The following is a 23960-nucleotide window of genomic DNA, read 5'->3' on the forward strand; positions in this document are numbered from 1 at the left end:
AAGACGAGGTAAGATCCCTAGTGAAGATACAGTAGTTTGTAGTCAACATAAAGGCTGTGGAGGAGCTTAAAACTTCAACTGCCTTGTCTTCCCTAGGATTTTACCTGGTGTTAATTACCACGTTAGCTAATACAAAGTAGGGATGTGGATTAATCGCAGTTAACTCACGCAATTAACTCAAAAAAAATTGATTGCAATTAAAAAAATTAATCATGATTAATCGCAGTTTTAATTACACTGTTAAAAAATAGAATACCAATTTAAATGTATTAAATATTTTGGATGTTTTTCTTCAATTTCATAGATATTGTATTCTGTGTTGTAATTGAAATCAATGTGTATATTATTTTTATTACAAATATTTGCACTGTCAAAATGATAAATAAAAGAAAAAGTATATTTCAATTCACCTTATAAAAGTACTGTAATGCAATCTCTTTGTCGTGAAAGTGCAACGGAGTGTTGTTCTTTTAAGACTTCTGAAAGCATGTTTCACACCTCGTCCCACTCAGATTTTGAAAGGCACTTCAGATTCTTAAACCTTGGGTCGAGTGCTGTAGCTACAGTATCTTTAGAAATCTCACATTGGTACCTTCTTTGCATTTTGTCAAATCTTCTGTGGAAGTGTTCTTAAAATGAACAACATGTGCTGGGTCATCATTAGAGACTGCTATTACATGAAATATATGGCAGAATGTGGGTAAACAGCAGGGGACATACAATTCTCCACCAAGGAGTTCAATCACAAATTTAATTAATGCATTATTTTTTTAACGAGCATCATCAGCATGGAAGCATGTCCTATGGAATGGTGGCAGAAGCATGAAGCAGCATACAAATGTTTAGCATATCTGGCACATAAATACCTTGCAATGCCAGCTACAAAAGTTCCATGCAAGAGGTAGGACTGAGTGGACTTGTAGGCTCTGAAGCTTTACATTGTTTTGTTTTTGTGTGCAATTATGTAACCAAAAATTTTTTTTTTTAAAATTGACATTTGTAAGTTGCATTCTCACAGCAAAGAGATTTCAATACAGTACTTATATGAGGTGAATTGAAATATACTATTTCTTTTGTTTATCATTTTTACAGTGCAAATATTTGTAATACAAATAATATACATTTTGATTTCAATTACAACACAGAATACAATATATATGAAAATGTAGACAAACATCCAATATATTTAATACATTTCAATTGGTATTCTGTTGTTTAACAGTGCGATTAAAATGGCAAGTAATTACGATAAATGTTTTTAATCGAGATTAATTTTTTTAGTTAATCACGTGAGTTAACTGCAATTAATCGACAGCCCTAGTTTTGGAAGAATACAATCATCTTTTTTTTTCCCAACTTGACCCTGCTTTTATCAAGGATATTTCTTAAAGTATATGAGATTATGTTCTTTAGAGTATGCTATATTGTCCTCAGAAACACTTAACAAGGAATTAAATCCATTTTTAAAACGTTGAGATCCTTAAATAGCACCAGAGACTGCAAGTCACATTTTTCAGTTTCATCAAATTTGTGCTGTCAAGCAATATTCACATTATTAGCTTTATGTGTGCCCTAGATTTTGAGTCTGTGAGTACATATATATGGAAATAAGTGACCATGATTACATATTTTAAGCACTATTTAGGTCAATGTAACTACTAAAACTTCTTAAATTATCCAGCCTATTCTAGGCTTTAAACATACCTTTACAGAAAAAAAAGGGAGAGACTAGAAATAAATAACAAAAGGAGGGGCAGGGAAGGAAGGTTGAGGCGGGGAACAAGATGCTAAGAGTGGAGCATTGTGTAGGGAAAATTCACAAAAAGGTGGGTGTAGTGACTGGACATGGGGAGAATGCATAGAGGAGTGAGATATTGGACAGAGAAGGGAGGTTTCACACAAGCACTCTGTGATAAAGTCTTTATCTTTAAATGCATTGTTAAACTTTACTAGTTAAAGAGACATTCTGCAATCAGATAAGACTGAAAAATTTGCCTTCTACTAGAGAATTTTTTAATCCTGGCCCCCTGGCTCCTAACTGAAAGAGTAATTTGACCCTTGTCACCATAGCCCAGCCCTCTTTATCTAGATTTGGTTCCCCCAGGCTGAAGGGAGGCCAACAATCAAAGATCTGAGGAAACAACCATTTGCATTCTTGAAGGTTGCACATCCTTTTCAATGAATGGAACATCCAACTTCACTAGATAGGCACATTTGTTGAATATTTCTGCTAGTAAGGAACAATTACTGACATTTAAATGCTTATCCTTAAACTTTCATGTTAATAAATCACTGAACTATTGGGGGCAATTCACAAAATGCACTGGTTCAGTCTGTGTCTTCAAATTGCAGGTATGTGTGACAAGGAGATGAGATGAAGGCTAGTTTTCAAAAGAATGGGTTATTTTTGTTCTACAAATTCAGGAATCCATGAGACTGCAAAATAAACAGCAAAAGATCCTTTCAAAACAAAACTATGCATACTTTAAAAAGCTTACTTAAAACACTTTAGAAAGTTACCTGAATCCAGCTTTTAAAGTAAAAAATCATTTCCTAATTAAAATCGGTGGGAGTCAATTTCTTCCTTTCACAGCTGACTTCACACCTTAAAATGCATGACCCTACCCAGTAAGCTTTATCTCTTATAAATTAACAATGTTAATTTGAAAGGGAATTCAGTTCCATTGTTTTTGTTACAAGTTGAAGTGATTCTTACATCAGAAGCAAAAATACTGGAGTTTTCTTTCAAATCCCATAATTTTAAATAAAAAATCTATTATCCTCTATTTGCTGCAGCGCCTTAATTTTAGAGTGAATTTCTGTGTATTGCTCTCAGTTCCACCTTTGCTGTGCAACCCTTTTCCTCCAACAGAAGGTTTTGTAGTTAAATTTTCTCTGAACTATCTGCACAAGAGCCTAGAGGTGAACTGGTCCAGGATACTGAAAGCATCTTGGCCTGTCTGCTAATTTCTCTGTATAAAATATGTTATATACATATATTATGAGACGAGTAATCATTTAGAGGCCCGATAGCTTGTATAGCACTAGGGGATGAACCTAATCCCATTGGAAAACTGAGAACCAGCTGCTTGTGATGTCAGCTACAGCATGAGACTCACACAGGCCCTCAAATTGCATGGACAAGAGGGATTTCTGATGTAACACCCTGTAGTGCATTAGCTATGTAATCATTGTATCTTTTATTTTCTTCCTCTGTGTACTGCACCCTTAAATCTCTGAGTATTCTGGAGTTCACCCACACAAACAGTGAGTCTATGCTTGATTTTTTAGTTGTGTTTTACTTTCCCAGTATGATGATCAATTCAGTGAACACACACTGTGCCGTCTCATGGAGACTTTAGTTGTCTTAGGCCTTGTCTACACTACAAGACTATTTCGAATCAACTTAGTTCGAATTTGTGGATTCGACCTTATGAAGTCGAATTTGTGTATCCATACTAAATACACTAATTCGAATTTCTGAGTCCACATTCACGGGGCCAGCGTCGACTTTGGAAGCGGTGCACTGTGGGAAGCTATCCCACAGTTCCCGCAGTCCCCGCTGCCCATTGGAATGCTGGGTAGAGCCCCCAATGCCTGCTGGGGGAAAAAATGTGTCGAGGGTGGTTTTGGGTAACTGTCGTCATTGAACCGTCAATCACGCCCTCACTCCCTCCCTCCCTGAAAGCGCCTGCGGGCAATCTGTTCGTGCACTTTTCTGGTCAGTGACAGCGTGGACGCCACAGCACTGCAAGCATGGAGCCCGCTGCGATCCTCGCCGTTTTCTCCTCCTCGCACTTTATCGTCCACCTCTTCCACATTCAGCTGCTGAGAAATTGGGCTACTTTTCAATGGTTCTGCAAGCACTGGGGGACCATAGGGGACGTTTTACCAACATGAACGTCGGATGGCCGGGCAAGGTTCCTGATGCGTGTGTTCTCAGGAACTGTGAGCTGCTCAGACGCCTGCTGGAAGGTAGTTTCTTCCCGTACCACGAAATAACTGTTGTGGATGTGCATTTGCCTATAGTGATCCTCGGTGACCCAGCCTGCCCGCTAATGCACTTGCTCATGAAGCCCTATACAGGAGCCTGGGACAGCGACAAGGAACTCTTCAAATACCAGCGAGCAGCGAGCAGCGTGACCTGTGACTGTTCAGTTTCTTTACAGAGAAGCTGAACCTTCCCCTGTTTCTTTACCCAGTTACTGTTGACTCTCCTCTTCGGTTAAATACCCCGTTCTCCCCGTTTCCCCCACTTCCAAGACACGTGTAAAAATAAAATACATGTCACACTGTTACTGAGGAGAGGTTTCTTTATTCATGACTTTTCGTTAAAGGGTTGAAACTGGAACGCAGACTGTGGTGGGTAGGGTGTGCGCTGATGTAAAGACCGCCTCTAAACTCAAGGAATGACAGGCTCCTGCTCCTACAGCGGTCCGCATTGCTGGACTGCTTGTTTCAACGGAGCCTGCCATCCCTCCTTTTTGGGATTCTGTGTGCGGGGGGCTATGTGGCCTTGTGGCGGAGGAGGACGGATACAGATTCCTCTGCTGCGTGACTCAGCGGTCCAGGACAAGGACCGCTGTATAAGATCTGTAACCGCCCTCCCCCACTGCAAAGTCACATCTCCCCCGCCCACACAGATCCTGGAAACCACCTCCCATACCGACCACGGTGCCTACTGACTGCACTGTGTGTGTGACCCGCTGCTGATCCGGCCCCCGTTTCTGTACCCTGGGAAAGGTGCCTGTCCTATGCAATTAGCAACGCACTTCCCCACGCACCCCATTCAAACACAGTCTTCAGTGAAAAAACATGACGGAAACAGTACTTAACAGCAAAGTATTTTTATTACTTAAGTACACAGTTATGGGATGGGACTGGGATTGGGACTTGTTTGAGTCCGGAAGGGAAGGACTTATGCAAACGTAGGGTATGAGAGCTTTTGGTTACTTGAGCACTCTGCTGGGGTGCAGTGACAGTATTCACGGCCCAGGGCGGGCATCCTCCTGGTTATTTAGGGTGAGGGGGTATGTGACTTTGTGGCGGGGGAGGGCGGTTGCAGAGATACTGCCGGGGGCTCTGTCCTGCAGCGGTCCTGCAGAACATACACAAGTCGCCGGAGCGTGTCCGTTTGCTCCCTCACTAGTACAAGCATTGCTTGAATCGCCTGCTTGTGTTCCTCACGCCACCTCTCCTCCCATTCGCTGTGTGAGCGCTGGTACAGAGAGACTTTCTCCCTCCACTGCCTCTGCTGGTCCGCCTCGGCTAGGTAGCAGCCCACACATTCATCGAAAATCGTGTCCCTTGTCTTTTTTTTTCGCCGCCTAATCTTCGCCAGCCTCTGCGAGGGGGATGCTGTGGAAGGTCTGGAGACAGTGGAAGCTGTGAGATGGGAAACAGTTAGTGAATTCCTTGCAAAGATACTTTTTTGCGAACAATTAACTGAGTCTAGGCTGTCTCTGTGAATTTTTTGTTGAGACCCCTGTGCCTGCTGTTGCACAAATCATTTGCGCGGTGGATTCTGGGTAAATGTCGCCAGTCATTCCTTCCTCCGGGAAAGCAACGGCAGACAATCATTTCGAGCACGTTTTCCATGAAATGCCCTGGCACACGCCATAGCGTGGCAACAATGGACCCTATTTTGCCTTTTGTGTATGTCACCGTATGTGTACTAGATGCCGCTGACAGAGGCGGACCAGCAACGCTACACAGCAGCATGCTTTTGCTTTTGCATGACAGCAGCGATGGTTACCAGGCATACTGTACCGTCTACCATACCATGAACTGGTAAGAAGACGGTAATAAGATGGTCATGGTTACCTGTCCTTTTGCACTGCGCCATTTGGTGCTGTCATAAGTGCCCCTGGCCAATCAGCCAGGGGCGCAAAAGCAAAATTTGGGAATGACTCCCCGAGTCAATCCCTCCTTTTTGGGTATCTAAAAATAGAATCAGTCCTGCCTAGAATATGGGCAACTGTACTAGAGAACCACTGTATCATAGAACCAGAGAGCACAGCTGCTCTCTGGCCAATCATGCATAAATTTTGAGCTGAACGCTATTCACAGGGTGTGCTCCTGAAACAACCCCAGCTGTTCATTCCGTTCTTCCCCCAGCCTTCCTGGGTTCCAATACCATTGTCCCCCCACTTGTGTGATGAAGTAATATAGAATGCATGAATAAAACACAGGTAGTCGTTTGTGAGAAATGAGTGGAAGGAAGCCTCCAGCTGCAATGATAGTCCAGAGATGACATTAAGGGGTGTGGAGGAGGGAGCCAATCATCCCTCTGCTAGTCCAGGGGCAATTGAATCTTTTCTTTACAATGAAGGGTGGGGGCTGATGGAGCTCAGCCCCCTGTTGCAATGATGAGGACGGTTACCAGCCATACTGCACCATCTACCATGAAAAATTAGGACCAGGCGACCTTGATCGACCTGTCCCAAGCAAGTTGGTATGGTTACCAGTCCTTTTGCACTGCCCCATGTGCCAATAGGCTGATGATGAGGATGGGTAGCAGTCCTATTGTACCATCAGCCACCCATGGCAGGGTGGGAGGAAGGATGTTGTTGTTGAGTGCTGCAGCAGCGCGTCTATCTGCAGCATTCAGTACAGATACGGTGATATGTAAAAGAGTCAACAGAGGATTGTTTTCCCTTTAACTTCTGGGGGTCGGCGGGGGTGCGTAAATTGCCGAGCTATGCCCCGACCCACCGCGGACACTGTGTTTGACCCTAGAAGCATTTGGAGATCAGCCAAGAATGCAAATGCTTTTCGGAGACAGCAGGAACTGTGGGATACCTTGCGTCCTCGTTCCCCCCTCCCTCCATGAGCGTCCATTTGATTCTTTGGCTTTCCGTTACGCTCGTCACGCAGCTGCGTGCTGAGTCTGTGCTATGCCGTCTGTCCGGAGATTTTTTAAAAGTACTTTGGACCAGGCGTAACATTACAGTAATTCCCCTACTTAGATGCAGGAGTCTCCGAGCGAGATAACCGTGAGGACGGGCACTGAAGGAGATAGAGAGCGCATGCTGCGTGAAATCTAGCACGAACCACGGACCTATGCAGCCGTGCTCTGGGATGCAGTGCTCCCTGAATACCGCATGAAAGCCTTGCGCGGAAAAGTGTGCTATCACGGAGCACCCAATAAGGCAGCTCTCCCCCAGGAACCTCCTGCTGATGCTTATCGATTAACGGCAGGAGAGCTTCGTGGAGATCTCCCAGGAGGATTTCTGTTCTATCACCATATATACAGAGACCTCCTTTTCACACACTACAGATTGCTGTTATATTAAGAATAAAAGTTAACATGGTTAAAGCACTTACCGACTGCTCCTACCCCTGATTCAGGATCCGGGTTCATGGCCGGGGAGGGTTGGTAGGGGATCTCCGTGACGGTGATGAAGAGATCCTGGCTGTCGGGGACACCAGCATTGTAAGCGCTGTCGCCTGCCTCGTCCTCCACAAACCCTTCCTCATCTTCCCCGTCCGTGAACATCGTCGAGGAACTGTCCGTCGACACTGTCCCATCATCAGAGTCCATGGTCACTGGTGGGGCAGTGGTGGCAGGCTCCGTAGCATCCGTTGGCCACTTTGATTTTTTGGTAGGCTTGTCTGGGGTCCTTGATTTTCACGCGGCACTGCGTTGCATGACGGCTGTATCCTCTGTCTGTATCATGGCTTTGGAGACCTTCTCGTAGGTCTTCGCATTCCGTTTGTTGGAGCGCAGCTCCGAAAGCACAGACTACTCGCCCCCCACACCGATCAGATCGAAGAGTTCCCGGTCAGTCTATGCCGGGTCCCTCTTTCTATTCAGAGATTACATGAACTCCTCTGCTGGAGAGCTCTGCATTGCTGCCGGTGCTGCTGAGCTCGCCCCGATGTCCAACCACAAAATGAGATTCTAACTGTCCAGAAAGGAAAAGGAATTCAAATTTTCCCGGGTCGTTTCCTGTGTGGCTGGTCAGAGCATCGAAGCTCGGACTGCTGTCCAGAGCGTCAACAGAGTGGTGCACTGTGGGATAGCTCCCGGAGCTACTAAGTTCGATTTCCATCCACACCTAGCCTAATTCGAACTAACCATGTCGAATTTAGCGTTACTCCACCTGTCGGGGTGGAGTACCAAATTCGAACTAAAGAGCCCTCTAGTTCGAATTAAATGGCTTCCTGGTGTGGACGGTTGAGTGGTTAGTTCGAATTAACGCTGCTAAATTCGATTTAAAGTCCTAGTGTAGACCAGGCCTTAGTTTTAAGTTCTCTTAATCTAAACTAAATGTCATTGTGCCTAAAATTATGTTTGTACTTTGTGTCTGGAAAAAACATAACTGTACAATTATGATTATTAAATTAACTTCTAAAGAAAAACATACAGTCTGTGAAAATATAGAAGATAAAGAATTAACTTTTGAAACTATGTATAAGGTTGCATTTCCTTTAGGGAAAATAATACCAAGTAATATTTGAATGGAAAAACATTTGAAACAGAAACATTATTTTGTAAAGGAAAATTGATTTTGAAATTTATAATTTTTTTAAAACTTTCACCTATTAAAAGTATATTACTAAATTGATTACCAAAGTTAGTGCACTTAATGAAATAAAGATTATTTTTAAATGATTTGAAGATTATAAAATCAGTTAGAGGTTGGGGTTGTGTGGGAGGGGAAAGAATGGATACTGCCTTTCACCTTGTAAACATGATAGTGGTGGATTGGATTAAGATAATGCTGTTATTGGTTTAGGCCCCCGTCCTGCCATCAGTTCTACACAGACAAACACAACCGTGAGTGCAGAGTCACAGTGAATTCATGTGGATTTGATTGCCAGATTTGGGGAAATCTTATTGCTCAAATTGTCATTGATGGTTTATTGATTTAATAGAATTACAAAACACCAGTTTCTGAAAAAGTGACCAATAACATCACAGGGAAGATTCACTTTTGCAGCCTGAGATGTAAATTGACATGTTTAAAGTCCAGCATATCAGAAAATGTGTAGAGCAGTATTATGAACTAAATGATTGGTGTATCTGGGACACACCCGCCAGTACAGATACACAGAGCAGCTTATTTAGATTGCTACACCCATAGGCTGCCTACTGTACAAAATAATGTCATTATTATGAATGCCTGAGAGAGGTTGGATGCATATAAAAAGTGGGAGCAGCTGGTGGTAATGATGATAAATACAAAGTGGACCTGATCCTACTCCAATTGAACTAATGGGAACTTTGCAATCAACTTCAATAGGAGAACTGGACGTAGTGTGTTTCAAGTGGACTAGGCTGCACCTTGTTATAGACCCACCCAGTGGTGAGCTGCAGCCGGTTCGCGCAAACCGGTTGTTAAATTTAGAAACCCTTTTAGAACCGGTTGTAAAGGGCTTTTAAATTTAACAAAGGCTCCAGCAGCTCCCTGCCCTGCCCTGCCCCCAGTCCCAGCTCACCTGGCTCCAGCTTTGCCTCCTCCTCTGAAGGCTCTCCCTCCGGGCTTCCCGCCAATCAGCTGTTAGCGCGGGAAGCCTGGGAGGGCTGAGAAGGAAGCAGCAGCTTCCTGCAGGTAAGCTGGGTGCGGGGGGCACAAGGAGGACTCTAGGCGCCGTGCGTCCCCGGCCAGGCGGCGCGGCTCTGGGCCAGCCCCTGGCTCTGACCCTGACCCCGGCCCCGACTCTGGCCAGACAGGCGGCGCGGCTCTGGGCCGGCCCCCGGCTCTGACCCCGGCCGGGCGGGCGGCGCGGCTCCGGGCCGGACCCCGACGCCGACCCGGACCCCAGCCCCGACTCTGGCCAGGCGGGCGGCGCGGCTCTGACCCTGACCCCGGCCCTGACTCTGGGCAGCGCGGCTCCGCGCCGGCCCCCGGCTCTGAGTCTGGCCGGCCGGCCGGGCGGCGCGGCTCCGCGCCGGCCCCCGGCTCTGCGCCGGCCCCCGGCTCCGTGCCAGACCCCGACTCCGGCTGGGCGGTGAGGCTCCGGGCCGGACCCCGACTCCGGCCGGGCGGTGAGGCTCCGGGCCGGACCCACACGCCGACCTGCAGCCCAGCGCCCCTGGCTCCCAGCCCCGACTCTGAGTGGCACGGCCCCCATCTCCAGGCAGCACGGTAAGGGGGACAGGGAGCAGGGAGAGGGTGTTGGATAGAGGGCGGGGGGTGGATTACGGTCGGGACTGGGGGTGGTCAGAGGGCAGGGAACAGGGGAATTGAATGGGGGCAAGGGTCCTGGGGGGGCAGTCAGGAAGGACCAGGGGTTGGATGGGGCGGTGGGAGGCAGTCGGGAAAGAGAGAAGGGGTGGTAGGATGGGGTGGGGGTCCTGGGGGGCCATCAGGAATAAGAGGAGGGGTTGGAGGGGTGGCAGGGGGCAGTTAAGGGACAGGGAAGGGGGTGGATAGGGCAGTGGTCCTGGGGGGTGGGGCAGGAGTCCCGGGGGGTGGGGGGGTGACCCTCATGGGGTGAGGAGGAGGGAACCGGTTGTTAATATTTTGGCAGCTCATCACTGGATCCACCAGAAAAAGAAAATAAATAAACTCAGCTTTGGTCTTTAGTCACAGCTGGGTCTCAAAGCGGTCAGCAGGGTCTGTGACATAATCCACAAGGCAGTGACTTAAACAATGTGTGTTTCCTTATAAGAGCAATAGCATGAGGTATGAACTCCTGCTGTCAGTCATCACATCAGGGGTGGAGCTAGCCTACATTGCTCCCTGCTAGCCTGGCAGGAAGCACTACATGGAGTCCATTCAGACAGTGTTCTAGCCCTGCCCCAACAAACCATGGCTCTTTCAAGCTAAGGCTGTTCCCCCAGACAGAGATATTACCTAAGCCCCTCTGTGCAGAGATCAGTAGTGAAATTATTAGGTGAATAATTACAAACATACTGCTATAGAGAGCAATCTACATGTTTTAAAATTTTTGATTTACTTTGACATTACAGTATTTCTTTGTGAAAGTACCTCCAGATGTTAATATCGTTTTTCAAAATTGTACTCCTCTACACTCAGGTGTGTGCAACTTAACAAAAAAAAAAAAAAGTGAAGACATGGTATCTGTATGCTCCTCTGTAAATGATCACAAATAATTTTTTTGTGGTTGTTTTCAAAACAGTTGGCTTTTATGGCCATGTGCATTGGTGAGAAGTCTCTCTTATTCCTCATGTCTAATCAACAACATTCAGCAGTAATATTTTATTCACATATACAAATATAAACAGAGATGTTTCATTGGTGTTTTTGGACCCAATCCTGATAGTATTGAAGCCATTTTGAATTTTGTCATTGATGTCAAGGGGAACAGGATCAGGCCCTTTAATACTCAATATTTTATATAAAATTGATTATGTGATTGATAGAAAAAAGAAAAAAATGTTTTAAACAATTCCAGAAGGCTGCCCATATCCCATTCTGATTTTCTCCAGATTCTGATTTTACTGACATTGTCATTTAATTTATAAATGTCTTCGAACTTAAACATTTTTCAAAATGTACTACTTTTACATAGTTTTATCTTGACAGAGTTTTTAAAAACTAAAATTCAAAGAATAACTCCTCAAAATATCAAAGTTCAAATTCTTGTCAGACATTTCCTTAGTAATTGTTACATTGTGAGTGTCTTGTAGACGTTTTCTTTTTTGTGAAGTAGGTTCTTAGCTAAACAGATATTCATCCACCATGAAAATAAGTTAGAAACAAAAAAGCCACTTGGGTGGCTCTGCTGAGTGCAGAACAAACAGCTGCCAACATTCTGCTGGCTGTTTGAAACTGACTGGGAGGGTAATCAGAAAGTCTGCTTCAAAAGAATTATTTTCCAATATAATTTAACATTTTAAGACTTTAGAACTGAATTCAAATGGAAAGATTCTTTTATTCAAAACCAGAAACAAATAACTCCTCCCCCCATCCCCCAAAAGCCAGGTCTTTCAGAGTGTTTGGTAATATTTAATTTCCTAATCAGCACTAGTTGCTTTCAAAAAGTAATGGGCACACAAATCATTCCATTCAAGTGCAGATAGAAAAGTGGAATGACATCTGTGCTGAGATTTGGTCCAATTCATAGTACGTATACTGTAATATTAATGTACTGAATCATGTGACTAAGCCAATTACAATCCATTATTTTAAAGCTTATTCAATAATGACGACTTATACCTCCTAACTGAAAACAAAACTAAAGTGATAATGAAATAAAATTCTGACAATCAAAATAAAGTATACATTCTAAACAGTAAAGGAATGTGGTAGCCATCTTGAATTTGGAAGCCATCTTGGGGTAGTTTAAATAACTTCATATCCAGGAATAATAAATAAATCACATTTTACAAATGTGAAAGTTTTGGTGGTTTTAAACCTGAACAACAACTTTTGAAATTGTCAGTCATTTCAGGAATTCAAAGAAGGATAGGGCAATCTATCACTGACATGTTACTATAAGAAGAAATTAGTTCAAATATTGTTGAACGCTATGCTTGCAAAAAAAAGTTGTTAAAATTAAAGTAAACTACTAGTATAAACCTGCTTACAAGATAACGAGCTAAAGACAGAATATAAAATCAGTGTTGCCAACTCTTGTGATTTTATTGAATGTCTCATGCTGTTTGATATTTTTCTTAAAGGCCCAATTGCTGGCTGGAATCGTGTGATTGCATAATAAACTCGACTTTTTTTTTTAAAGTATGTTTCTAGCCCTCATGGTTATAGAAAATAAAATTTGAAGCAGCCATAAGGCAAATAAAAAGCACCTAAAATGTAGAATTTAAAAGAAAAGCATGATTTTAAACCACGCTTGTGCTTTTGAGGGCTTGACTCATGATTTATTAATTATTATATTATATTAATTTTATTTATTATAGTGGCACCTAGGAGCCCCAGACATGGACCATGGATCCCATTAAGTAAGCCACTGTACAAACAGAACAAAAAGACAGTCTTTGCCCCAAAGAGTCTACAATCTAAGTATAAGACAAGAGACAACGGGTGGATACAGACAGACAGACAAACAATGGAGCACAAGAAAACAATGACACAGTGCTGGTCAGTATGATAGGTTGTGATCTCAGCACACCATCTGCTTAATTCTTTACTCTTAAAGGAGTTTTAAGAAGGGATTTATAACTTCATAGATTGCAAGGCCAGAAGGGACTTCTGATCTACAGGCCATAGAACTTCCCCAAAATAATTCCTAGAGCAGAGATGCAACAAACTTTTTGGGCCGAGGGCCACATCTGGGTGGGAAAATAATATGCAGGGCTGGGACAGGGGGTTGGGGTGCGGGAGGGAGTGTGTGGTGTGGGAGGGGGTGTGGTGTGCAGGAAGGGGCTCAGGGCAAGGGATTGGGGGCAGAGGAGGGGTACGGGCTGTATGAGGGGGCTCAGGGAAGGGGGTTGCAGTGCAAGAGGGGTGCAGGGTGCAGCAGGGGGCTCAGGGCAGGGGGTTGGGGTGCACGGGGGTATAGAGTGCAGCAGGGAGCTCAGGGCAGGGGATTGGGGTGCAGGAGGGGTGTGGGATGTACGAGGGGGCTCAGGGCAGGGAGTTGGGGTATGAGGTGCAGACAGGGGGCTTAGGGCAGGTTGTTGGGTGGTGGGTACAGGAGAGGTTCAGGCTCCAGCCCCGCTTACCTCAAGCGGCTCTGGAATGGCAGCAGCACGCACCGGGGCCAGGGCAGGCTCCCTGCATGCCTGCCCTGTCCCCGGCCTGCGCCACTCCAAGAAGCGCTGCGGCCCCTGGGGGTTGTGGGGCGGAGGGCTCTACGTGCACTGCCTTTGCCCGCACCTCCAGATACCTCCCCACAAGCTCCCATTGGCCACGGTTCCCTGTTCCCAGCCAATGGGCGCTCCAGAAGGTGGTGCCTGGAGGCAAGGGCAACGCAGGGACGTGGTGCCGGTGGCGCTGCGGGACGAATCCAAAGCCCTGAGGGGCCGGATCCGGCTCACAGGCCGTAGTTTGCCCACCCCTGTCCTAGAGCATACCTTTTAGTGAAACAGCCAATCTTGGTTTTAAAATTGCCAGTGATACAGAATCCACCGAGACCTGTAGTAAATTGTTCTAATGGTTAATTACCCTCACTGTTAAAAATTTCCAGTATGAATTTGTCTAGCTTCAACTTCCAGCCATTGGATCAAGTTATAGTACCATTCTATGCTCAGTTGAAGAGCCCATTATCAAATATTTCTTGTTCCCCATGTAGATAGTTATAGACTATAACCAAGTCACCCCTTACTTGTCTCTTTGTTAAACTAAACAGATGGCCTCCAGGAGATCAATCATTGTAAATCATGTTTTCTGATCCTTTAATCATTTTTGAGGCTCTTCTCTGAACCCTCTCCAGTTTATCAATGTCAATATTTAAAGGAGAATATTGAGGTACCTGAAAATTCTAGGGTTTTTTTGTAGATAATGGGTGTGTGTGTGTGCCCAAATTTATGTCCAAGAGGGTGCTGCTGCAGGGCTGGCTGTGTGCTGCTCAGTCCCTAGTTGGCATAGTGGGGGCAGTTCTGCGGGACAGAGGCTGGGTGAGAGGCATGCTCTGCACGCCCGGGAACATGATGGGCGGAGGGAGGGGGACATCTCAATATCGGCTTCTGCCTGGCTTTGCATAGCAGAACAGGAGCCAGGCGCTCAGTGCCAAACAGCGTGACCAGCTGCGGCTCCATGGCAGAGGGTGGGGGGAGGCAGAGGCAAAGTGGTGGCTGCAGATGGCAGTGCCACAGGACAGTGGGGGGAGGAGGGGCAGCAAATTTCACCCCAATGTGGTACAAAACTTGGGGGGGGAGTCCCCCTGCCCTCCCTAAATGTGGTGCCTGCTGGCATCACTGTCAATAAGAAATATCCTAAAGTGAATGAGAGATTATAAGTATAGTGATGATAGGCTATGAAGGGCCTGGAAAATGAAGACAAGAAGCTTATATTTGTTGTAATGGCAAAAGGAGAGCCAGCAGAAGGACACAAAGAGAGGGGTAACATGGTCAAAGTGCCAAGCTAGGACAGAGGTGGGCAAACTACGGCCTGTGGGCCGGATCTGGCCCGTCAGGGCTTTGGATACGGCCCACGGGATTGCCACCCCTGTGGTACCACAGACCCCACGCCGCTCCCGGAAGTGGCCAGCACCATGTCCCTGCAGCCCAACGGGTTGGGGGGGCAGCACGATTTGCACACTGCCCTTGCCTGCAGGTACCACCCCCTGCAGCTCCCATTGGCGAGGAACGGGGAACCGCAGCCACTGGGAGCTTTGGGGGAAGAACCTGCAGGTGAGGGCAGTGCACGGAGACCTCTGCCCCCCCCACTGAGGAGCCACAAGGACGTGGTGCCGGCCGCTTCAGGGCCAGGGCAGGCAGGCATTCTGCTTGAGACCCGCTGTGCGCCGCTGCCACCCCAGAGCCGCTCCACGTAAGCAGCGCCGGGCCAGAGCACACACCCTGAACTCTTCCTGCACCCCGCACCCCAACCCCCACCACACCCCAACCCCCTGCTCTGAGCCTTCTCATATACCCTGCACCCCTCCTACACTCCAACCCCCTGCTCTGAGCCTTCTCATATACCCCACACCCCAACCCGAGCCCCTTCCTGCACACCACACCACACCACACCACCTCCCATACCCCACACTCCCTCCCGTACCCCAACCCCCTGCCCCAGCCCTACATTTATGGTCTTGCATACAATTTCCCAACCCAGATGTGGCCCTCGAGCCAAAAAGTTTGCCCACCCCTGAGCTAGGAAAATGATCTTCACAGCAGTATTTTGAATTGATATGAATGGGGCAAGATTGTATTTGTCAAGGCCAGAGAAGAGATGTTGCAGTAATTGAGGTGAAAGATGATGAGAGCCTAGACAAGAATTTTATAGTTATTTATTATTTGATTCTTGTAATACCTAGGATCCCCAGTTGTGGACCAGACCCTATTGTGCGAGGCACTGTACACACAGAGAACAAAAAGATGGTCCCTTCCCCAAGTGCTTGCGTGGATGGATTGGAAAGGTTGTATTTTAGAGAGGTGATGCAGAAAGAATCAGCTAGATTTAAACACAGCCTGGATGTGAGGATCTAGAGAGGGCAAGTTAAAGCTGAAGATCAGATTACGGGTCTGAGTGATGGGAAAGATAGCAGCATTGCTTGGGGTTGGCAATACCCTGAGAGAGGATATAATTAAAACTACATGATCGAGCAGTGAGGTGGACCATACATCTTGCTGGTGCTATGATTTTTGTGGTTTTGTTAACATGTGAGGGGAGGACCTGGTGGGCTGTGGTTCACAGGCAGAGAGCACCACATGGAAGAAGGTGTGGACAGAACGTGCAGAAGACAGAAAGGAGTGGTTATCTATATGGTTTAGGTCAGTGGTCCCCAACCTTTTTCGTCTGGCGGGCGCCAGACAACGAGCCACGGAGAACCGTGGTGGTGGACGAGTATCCGTCAAAATGCCGCCGACAAGCTGCGTCATCCACAGGCGTCACCGCCAAAATGCCGACAAGCATCATCATCCAGAGGCGTTGCCACCAAAAATCGGCAGCATTTTGGTGGCAACGCCTCTGGATGATGATGCTTGTCAGCAGCATTTTGGCGGATACTCATTCGCCACCCAGTACGTGGGTGCACTTAAGACGCCCCGGCAGGCACCAGGGCGCCCGTGGGCACCACGTTGGGGACCCCTGGTTTAGGTGAAGGACAGAGCAGAGCTGAACGGGGGTAAGGGGCCCGTCTACACTAGGCAAGTTTTTGATCAGCCTGGCCATATCCACACCCACTAGAGGCCTGGCACGGACGCAGTTTTGAATGGCCTGGCCCATTTTTACTGAAGCCAGTTGCTTCTGGAAGCTGGCTCAGTCACGGCAGGTCCGGCTGCCTTCCAGGGAGCTACAGGGCGGCTCCACAATTGGTTTAGCCGAGCTGGTTTGGGAACTGGTTCAGCGAAGCCAAGGTCAGAGGCGGGGCTGTGATCGATGCAGGGCGGAGCGCCTCAAGCTCTGCTCTGCCCGCCGGGGAGTGGGAAGCAACAGGCAGCGGGGCGGGACGCGGGGCTGCTGAGCTCCCCGCGCCTCCCTCCCTGCCTCCCTCCCGCGCGCGCAGAAGCATGACAGTTAAAACCGTTACAGCTCCCAATTTCGAACTGATTCAAACTCTCAGCAGCGCCGAACAGGGCTGCCCCTCCCTTCCCGGGCTCCGCGGGCGCTTCCTCCTTCATCCACCCCCAAGCTCCCCACCCGCAGCCAAGGCGGGCTCCAGGACCTCCCTCCCCGCGCGCCCCGATTCCCTCTCCCCAGGGGGCTCAGGAGCGCGCGAGGACTGAGAGAGGAGCACGGAACTCGCCATCTCCCCAGCCAGCGCGAGAACAAAGAGAGCTCTCCCACCCCCTCCCCCCCGCACGTGGGGAGCGAACGCCCCGCCCCCGGCTCCGCCTCTAGCCGCTGCCGATTGGCTCAGGCGGCCCCTCCACGTCCATCCAATCGGGGCGGTGCTTGGTTCTCGCCAATGAGGGCGCTGCCGATTGGGCCGCCGGGTTTGGCGCTCGGTCTGGGAGGGTGAATCCGGCGGCCGGAGGCAGAGAGGAGCGGAGAGGGGACCCGGAGGCGGCGGCAGCACCGGCGGGGGGTTGGGGGGGTGAGTGAGCGGTCGGCACCGCGCGCGGGCGGGCGGGAGCCGGGAGCCGTTATTATAACCGGCGCCCTTTATACTGGGGGAGGCGGCGGCGGCGGGAGGAGTGGAGGAGGGGGGGCAGAATGAGGAGTGGGGGCCCCAGCCGCGAGGAAACTCACCCCCGCCCCCCCGGGGAACAGGGTGGCGGGCCGCGGGGGGAAGCGGCCGGCGGCGGGACACGCTCTGCCGGCCGCTGACAGCTGACGAGAAACACGGAGCGTGAAGCGCCCTTTGTCTAAGTTGGCTCTGCCCACCCTGGCGGAGGGGTCCCCCCTGGACCGACCCGGCTGAGACAAAGGCGGGACTAGAGCCGCGGGCTTGGGGCCGCTTTGGACCCCTAACCAGAGCGGGCGCCCTGGGGGGTACGTCTGTGATTCTCCTCCTCAGACCTCCCCGTTGACTTCAGGCTAGTGGCGGGTGCAGGGGCAGTTTGACCGAGGGGACGCCCCCCCCCCCCGCTCCCCCTTCAATCCCCCTCAAAAGGCGAACGAGGTTTTAAATCGCCTGATTGAAACGCCGCAAAATCCTTCGTTCCCTGAGGATGAGACGGGGAAAAAATACAATTAACCTCCCCCAAACGAGGGGGCCTCCCTGCTACGGGGACAGGTTTGGGCACTTGAGTCTCATGTGCTCTTAGATAGCTCCGCATTGAACATCAGCTTCCGGGAGACTGTCTGTGGGTTGTTCCTTCTTTTGCTGTTTCACACGAGTTGCCGCTCTTGATTCTCCCCTTTCCTCCTCCCTTCTCTTTGTATATGAAAATCCCGGGTGCAGGAAGGATGTTAAATGCAAAGGCAGTGGGATGGTATTACTGGCAAACCTGCCCCGACGGCAACTCGAGTGAACTTCTAAGGACAGTAGTGGGTCCCTGTCTTCCACAGCATTGCATGGCATTTCGCAAGTTCAGATAGGCTGGCGACTGCGATTCTAGACCAAAGTGTGTTGAACATGAGGCATGCTCTTACTAAAAGCGTGGTTTGTCTTGAGTCATTTTGGTAGCTGTAAGGGGGTGGTGATGGGAAGAGCTGCCTTTTTATTACAATTGTAAGAGCAAAAGAGTGACTGACTGGTAAACAGGACAAAATAAGATTGATGCGTGATCTGGTATTATTTTGAAATGTTTGATATTAACAGTTGCCTGCAGTGATTCAGAAGTTATTGGGAGTGAGAAGGAGAAAAAAAGCTTGTAGGTGTGTTTATGTAAATTAATTTGGGTTTTGTTCCAGTGGCTTCTCTCTCCTAGTTTTGGAATACCATCCACATTGTTCTTGAGTGGGAACAATACAATACAGAGCTAGAGAGTTGGGAGTTCAAATCTCTCTTCCCTTTCATCTCAGAAATTAAGTCATTGGAAGACTTCATTTTTATATTTGAATTTCACTAATACATCTTTTGTGCTAGTCCACTGAATGGTGTTGTATACAGATGTAGAACTATATAAATGTACAGGGATTAAAATACATAGTGGGAATTCTATCAAATTTCTAAACTGGGATTTCCATATTGATTTCTAGGGTGTAATGCTTTCTAGAGTCTGAATGTAATTTGTAAGAGTTAATTAAAAGGCCACTCTTTCTGTTTATCCCAAGTGTCCATATCAAATTGGGAGCCTCTGGAATGTTTATTTGTGGTAACCAGAAAGCATGTTGTGAAGGGTGAGTACTTGTATGCATTGTACTGTAAGTACTTTCAATTTGGTCTGTTAAAATCTGAATACTCAAGACCTGCTGATACCTCATGAGCAACCCTGCAATATAGCACACTTACTTGTTTTTTTCCTGCAGTATTTTAGTGTGGAATCTTGCATGTAAATAGGCTTTTTAATAAAAAGTTCAGCTGTTCTCTTATGTGCTTTTTTAATCTTTCACCTAAAGAGACAATCCTCTGTTGCTTAGTTGTTGTGAAGACGATTGCGACATCAAATAAAGGGTTGTATCTTTTAAATAATAAGACAGATTATTAAGAAACATAAATCCTGTTTTCACAAAAAATGTCCCTAGTAATTAGAGGGCAGTGATGGTAGTTTCTACTTAAACTTGTTTTTTTAAAGCTTTCCATGAGGTGTCAACAATTGTCATCTTAGAACTATGCCATATTCAAGATCCTAGTTTTGGTTAATAGAAATCTGTAGGATTTGGGTTTCTCACAGGGATGTTAAAATATAGCTGTACTCCAAAAAGTGACTTTATGGAATTCCACTTTATCACTGACTTGCAAATCAAATTTGTGTAGTTTATCCAATCTATCTAAAGCCCATACTGTAAACTGAGGCTGGGAACTTGAAGGTCAAGCTGTTTTCTTTTCTGCCTCTCAGTAGAACTACTAAAGACTTCAACTGGAATTTAGTTAGAGAATAGAAACCAGTTCTCTCTGATAACATTACAAAGCAAAGAAGACTGATATATAGTGCCCATTACATCATTACACTTAGGCAGCGTATATACTAAGATTTAAAGGTTCTGACTATTGTGTTCTAATTCTTTGTCATAGACAAGGCAATGTAGACTTCAGCAACACTAGTTTGAAAACATGTTAAATCTTTAAATCCTAGTCTAGACATTACTGTAAATACTCAGGAAGTAGATCTCTTGAATTTGAAGGTGTTGCCATATTTAGTGTTTTTTGTCAGATCCTAAGATTTAATTTGCAAACATCTGAAGTGTTTGGGCTTTCTGGTTGTGAAGATAACCTTCAGTGTAAAAAAACAAACAATGTTCTTAAGTCCTCATCTAGCCAGACAAACACAGGTGTTAAAGTGAACAAAATTAGGCTTCAAAGTTAACAGTTTCAAAGCTGATCGTACTTATATAGTGTGGCTGGACATATATTGACTTTCCAACATGTCAAGAAGCTAAGCTATAAGTCTCAAACATTATTGTTTGTATTATGGTAACAGCTAGGAGCCCTAGTGATAGACCAGGACCTTATGGTGCTAGGCACTATACAAACTGACCCTTTCCCAGAGAGCTTACAGTATATAAAATATTTGATATTTCAGGTGGTAAATTTAAAAACTAGGGAAAGTGTTTTTATTATTAGATACTATTGCATTCCCATGGTGCAATTAGAGCATCATTGTGGATTTTTTAATAAGAATTGTTGCAGTAGTAGTAAAGAGGATAACTTTAATAGAGGTTTGCTTGCATGATACATAAATAGCATCATGGGACACTTCACAGCTAATTGTAATCTATATATGCAAATAAAAGGAAATAATAGGTTACAGGTAGCATTTATAGATATTATGACACTTATAGATAGAATGATTGAGCGTGAGGAAATAAATAGGCAAGAAGGATTTGAAAAGATGGAATCTGCTAGGCTTTCTTTACAAAACTTTTGCCCACCCAGGCAAAAATTTGTTTACCAGCTCTTATAAGGATGGAATGGGCAGAGAGAGAGTTTAGGTAAGCTCATTTTTGAAGGGCCTCATTAGGCACCAAGGCAGTGTCTGCACTAGAAAACTGAACCATTGTTAATTAAAACAGTACGACAGAACCTGTTTAAACACTTGTTTCAGTGTGTCCATAGTAGCCACTCTGATTTGGGTTCTGATGAGTTGCAGTTTTGCCCTGTATCCACACTAGCAGTGTTCTAAACAGTTTCATAGGCGGTGTGACTGTCCCAGAGGTCCCGGGATAGCTTCCAGAAGTAGTGAATTCTGGGAGATTTTGAAAGCCCCACCAGTTTGATGTGGTAGAGGCATGGAGGGATTGTTTAAGCATTTTGTGCTTTTGCCGCAACCTCTGTTCCTCATCCCACTAAACTAATGGTGGTTAGACTTAGGGACAGCAAGCCTAATCCAGATGGTATTTGAGACCCTTGTACATGGTTTTGAACAGTTATAAAACACTGCATCCACACACAAGTGTTCTAGGAGGACCAAATCGTGAGTTATTCTAATGTTGTCAGGGTCCAAGAGATAATTCCAAATAGTGGGGTGCGGTGGGGGAGGGGAGAGGAAAAGGAGCAGGGGAAATGACAGTAGACATAGGATTTACTACCCATTTTGGAGAGAGGTGCAAGGAGGGAAAAAAGCCTGATGTGAAAAGTGTTGAATGGATGCAAGAATAGAAAGATGGAGGGGAAGGCAAATTCATGGAAGAATATGAAGACACTGGTCACTATTTAGCATGTGTTAAGCATGCATTCATTTTAAATAGATGTGTAAGTGTTTTGCTGAATCATGGTTTAAGAGGGAAACTTTATACTAGTTTCTGAAATAGATATTCTGTCTGCCCTCATGAACAGCTACTGAAGATTTGAGATGAGGGCAGTGTATTCCTGTGAATGGCTTAAGATGAACTGCTACACTTTAATTTGGACAGTTGAGATGGGAAAAGAGAGAACTGTTGGGATCTAGACAAGGGGAGCTGAAGCTGTAGCTGAAGCTGGAGTAGACGTATCCTAAGTCTTGGCCCAGGCTCAAGCCAAACCCCCCTTGGGTCCAAACACCAATTGTGGAACCTAGGGTCTGAGCCCTATTGCTTTCCTGTGTGCACGCGATACCAGTTTGGCTCAGATCCCAGAAGTCTTCTAGATGTGTCCCAGAGTTCCTTGGAGCCAGGGTGGATTTGATTTAAATCACTAGTCAGGAAGACTTGATTTAATCATGGATTTCTACATAAAAGTGCGTTCTTGTTGGTTGTTATAACCTTAATACATATTCTTCACAACTCAGAGATAGATTTAGGTTTCATTTTTAGAAGGTACACACTATACATTTTTAAAGTGATTTATTTTGAAAACTTTTCAGATTAGTTTTACAGCTATATCAGAAAATGAAGGGTTATTTCATTTACCAAAGGTAATTGAAGCAGATATTTATGAAGTCATTGAGAGGTGAACTATCTCCAATTCAACAGGCTAATCATTAATATTTGGAGGATTTTCTTGCCATGCTATATTAGTAGGAGAACATCACCAGACAGACATTTAAATCGTTTTATTTAACTAAAATAACGTTATGTATTCTAGATTTTCCCCCTTGAACAGCAAACATAATATTTTAACAAAACAAGCATATACATTTTTGAGTTTAGTTAAACATTCAAGCTTTTTTTAAAATCAGTTTTGTTTTTGTTAAAATTGTTTTACTAAAATAGTTAAATGAATTAAAAAACAAAAATTAATTCGACTGTCAGACATGAGAAACTTAAAATATTGGCTTCTGCAGCTAACTTAGTCATCTTCACCTTCATTTTCCTGTTTGTTCATAATCTGGGAAAGAAAAACAAGCTTTCCTGCTTTTACAGGTCCCAAACGATTTCTCACTTTGGAATATATTAGTCCAAAGGAAGAAAATATTCTTCGTACACCGAAAGAAGAAGCTACTGCTGTTAAAAGTGAGATTATCAGTCTCTGAATCCAAGTGCTTAAGTGACTTCCACCAGTTCACTGGTGTGACTTTCTTTAAAACATCATCAGCAAACTTATTTCTTGAATGGTTCACCCTTAGCTCTGAAGTTTATTATACAGTAAATCCTCACTTAACGTTGTAGTTATGTTCCTCAAAAATGCAACTTTAAGTGAATCGATGTTAAACAAATCTAATTTTCCCATAAGGTTTAATGTAAATATGGGGGGTTAGGTTCCAAGGAAATTTTTTTTGGCAGACAAAAGGCATTATATACTGTACAAAGCGACCCTGGCTTATCCCATGCAGGCACAGCCTGCTGCAAGCTAGGATGCTAGGAAGCACCTTTGCAGCAGCAGCGGCAGCTTCCTCGGATAAGAACAGGCGCTGTCTTTGCCGGGAATGCTCCAGGCCCGCTCCACTCCAGGCCCTCCTCTTCCCACCCCTACTCCACGTCCTCTTCAGAGCACGCTGCATCCCCGCTCCGAAAGCCCTAAGCGCTGCCAAACAGCTGTTTACTGGTGCTAAGGATTTTCTGGGGAGGAAGGGGAGGAGTGGAGATGCGGAGCTTCCCCGCTCCTCCCCCGCCCTCCCAACGCTTTGCGCTTAGGACTTTTTATTTAGATAGGTTTTTTCCTCAAAAAGCATTTTATCAAAAAAAGTGATTTAAATTAAAAAAAATCTTTGATTTTTATACACCCTGCTTGGGGCAATTTACTTGGTCTTCTGTATGCCGACAATCTGTGGTGCAGTCTATTGCAAACAGAAGTCACATCTCCCTTTGCAAATGGCAGCAGCTCAGGTCAGTGTTAATGTATTGTCTGTTGAACACCAGTCTGCAAGCACACTATCAGAGAGCCTGCAAGGTCTCAAAGGAGATGGATCAGAAAAAGCCTTTTGCAAAGAGCTGTCTCTTGATCACAAGATTTTGGTGGAAGGACCAGAGAGCAGAGTGGGAACTAAGTGGCTGGCCTGCAGGGAAGTGGAGTGG

General features: G+C 45.9%; 1 protein-coding gene across 8 annotated transcripts in view; it reads left to right on the top strand.

Annotated features, from left to right (window-relative positions):
* Nucleotides 1–23960, top strand: part of EZH2 (enhancer of zeste 2 polycomb repressive complex 2 subunit) — a 110792-nt gene that overhangs the window by 7728 nt on the left and 79104 nt on the right. For 4 of the 8 annotated variants that reach the window (XM_045005440.1, XM_045005442.1, XM_045005441.1 and 1 more), the window contains exons 2-4: nt 12833–13013; nt 15856–15957; nt 19203–19268. In XM_045005440.1, coding sequence (XP_044861375.1) covers nt 12833–13013; nt 15856–15957; nt 19203–19268 — 349 coding nt within the window. Of the gene's footprint in view, nt 1–12832; nt 13014–15855; nt 15958–17553; nt 17578–19202; nt 19269–23960 lie in introns of those variants that run through there. The other 4 variants (XM_045005445.1, XM_045005446.1, XM_045005447.1 and 1 more) reach the window with 4 other exon arrangements.

The sequence above is a fragment of the Mauremys mutica genome, chromosome 2 (assembly GCF_020497125.1).
Source record: "Mauremys mutica isolate MM-2020 ecotype Southern chromosome 2, ASM2049712v1, whole genome shotgun sequence".
NCBI lineage: Eukaryota > Metazoa > Chordata > Testudines > Geoemydidae > Mauremys > Mauremys mutica.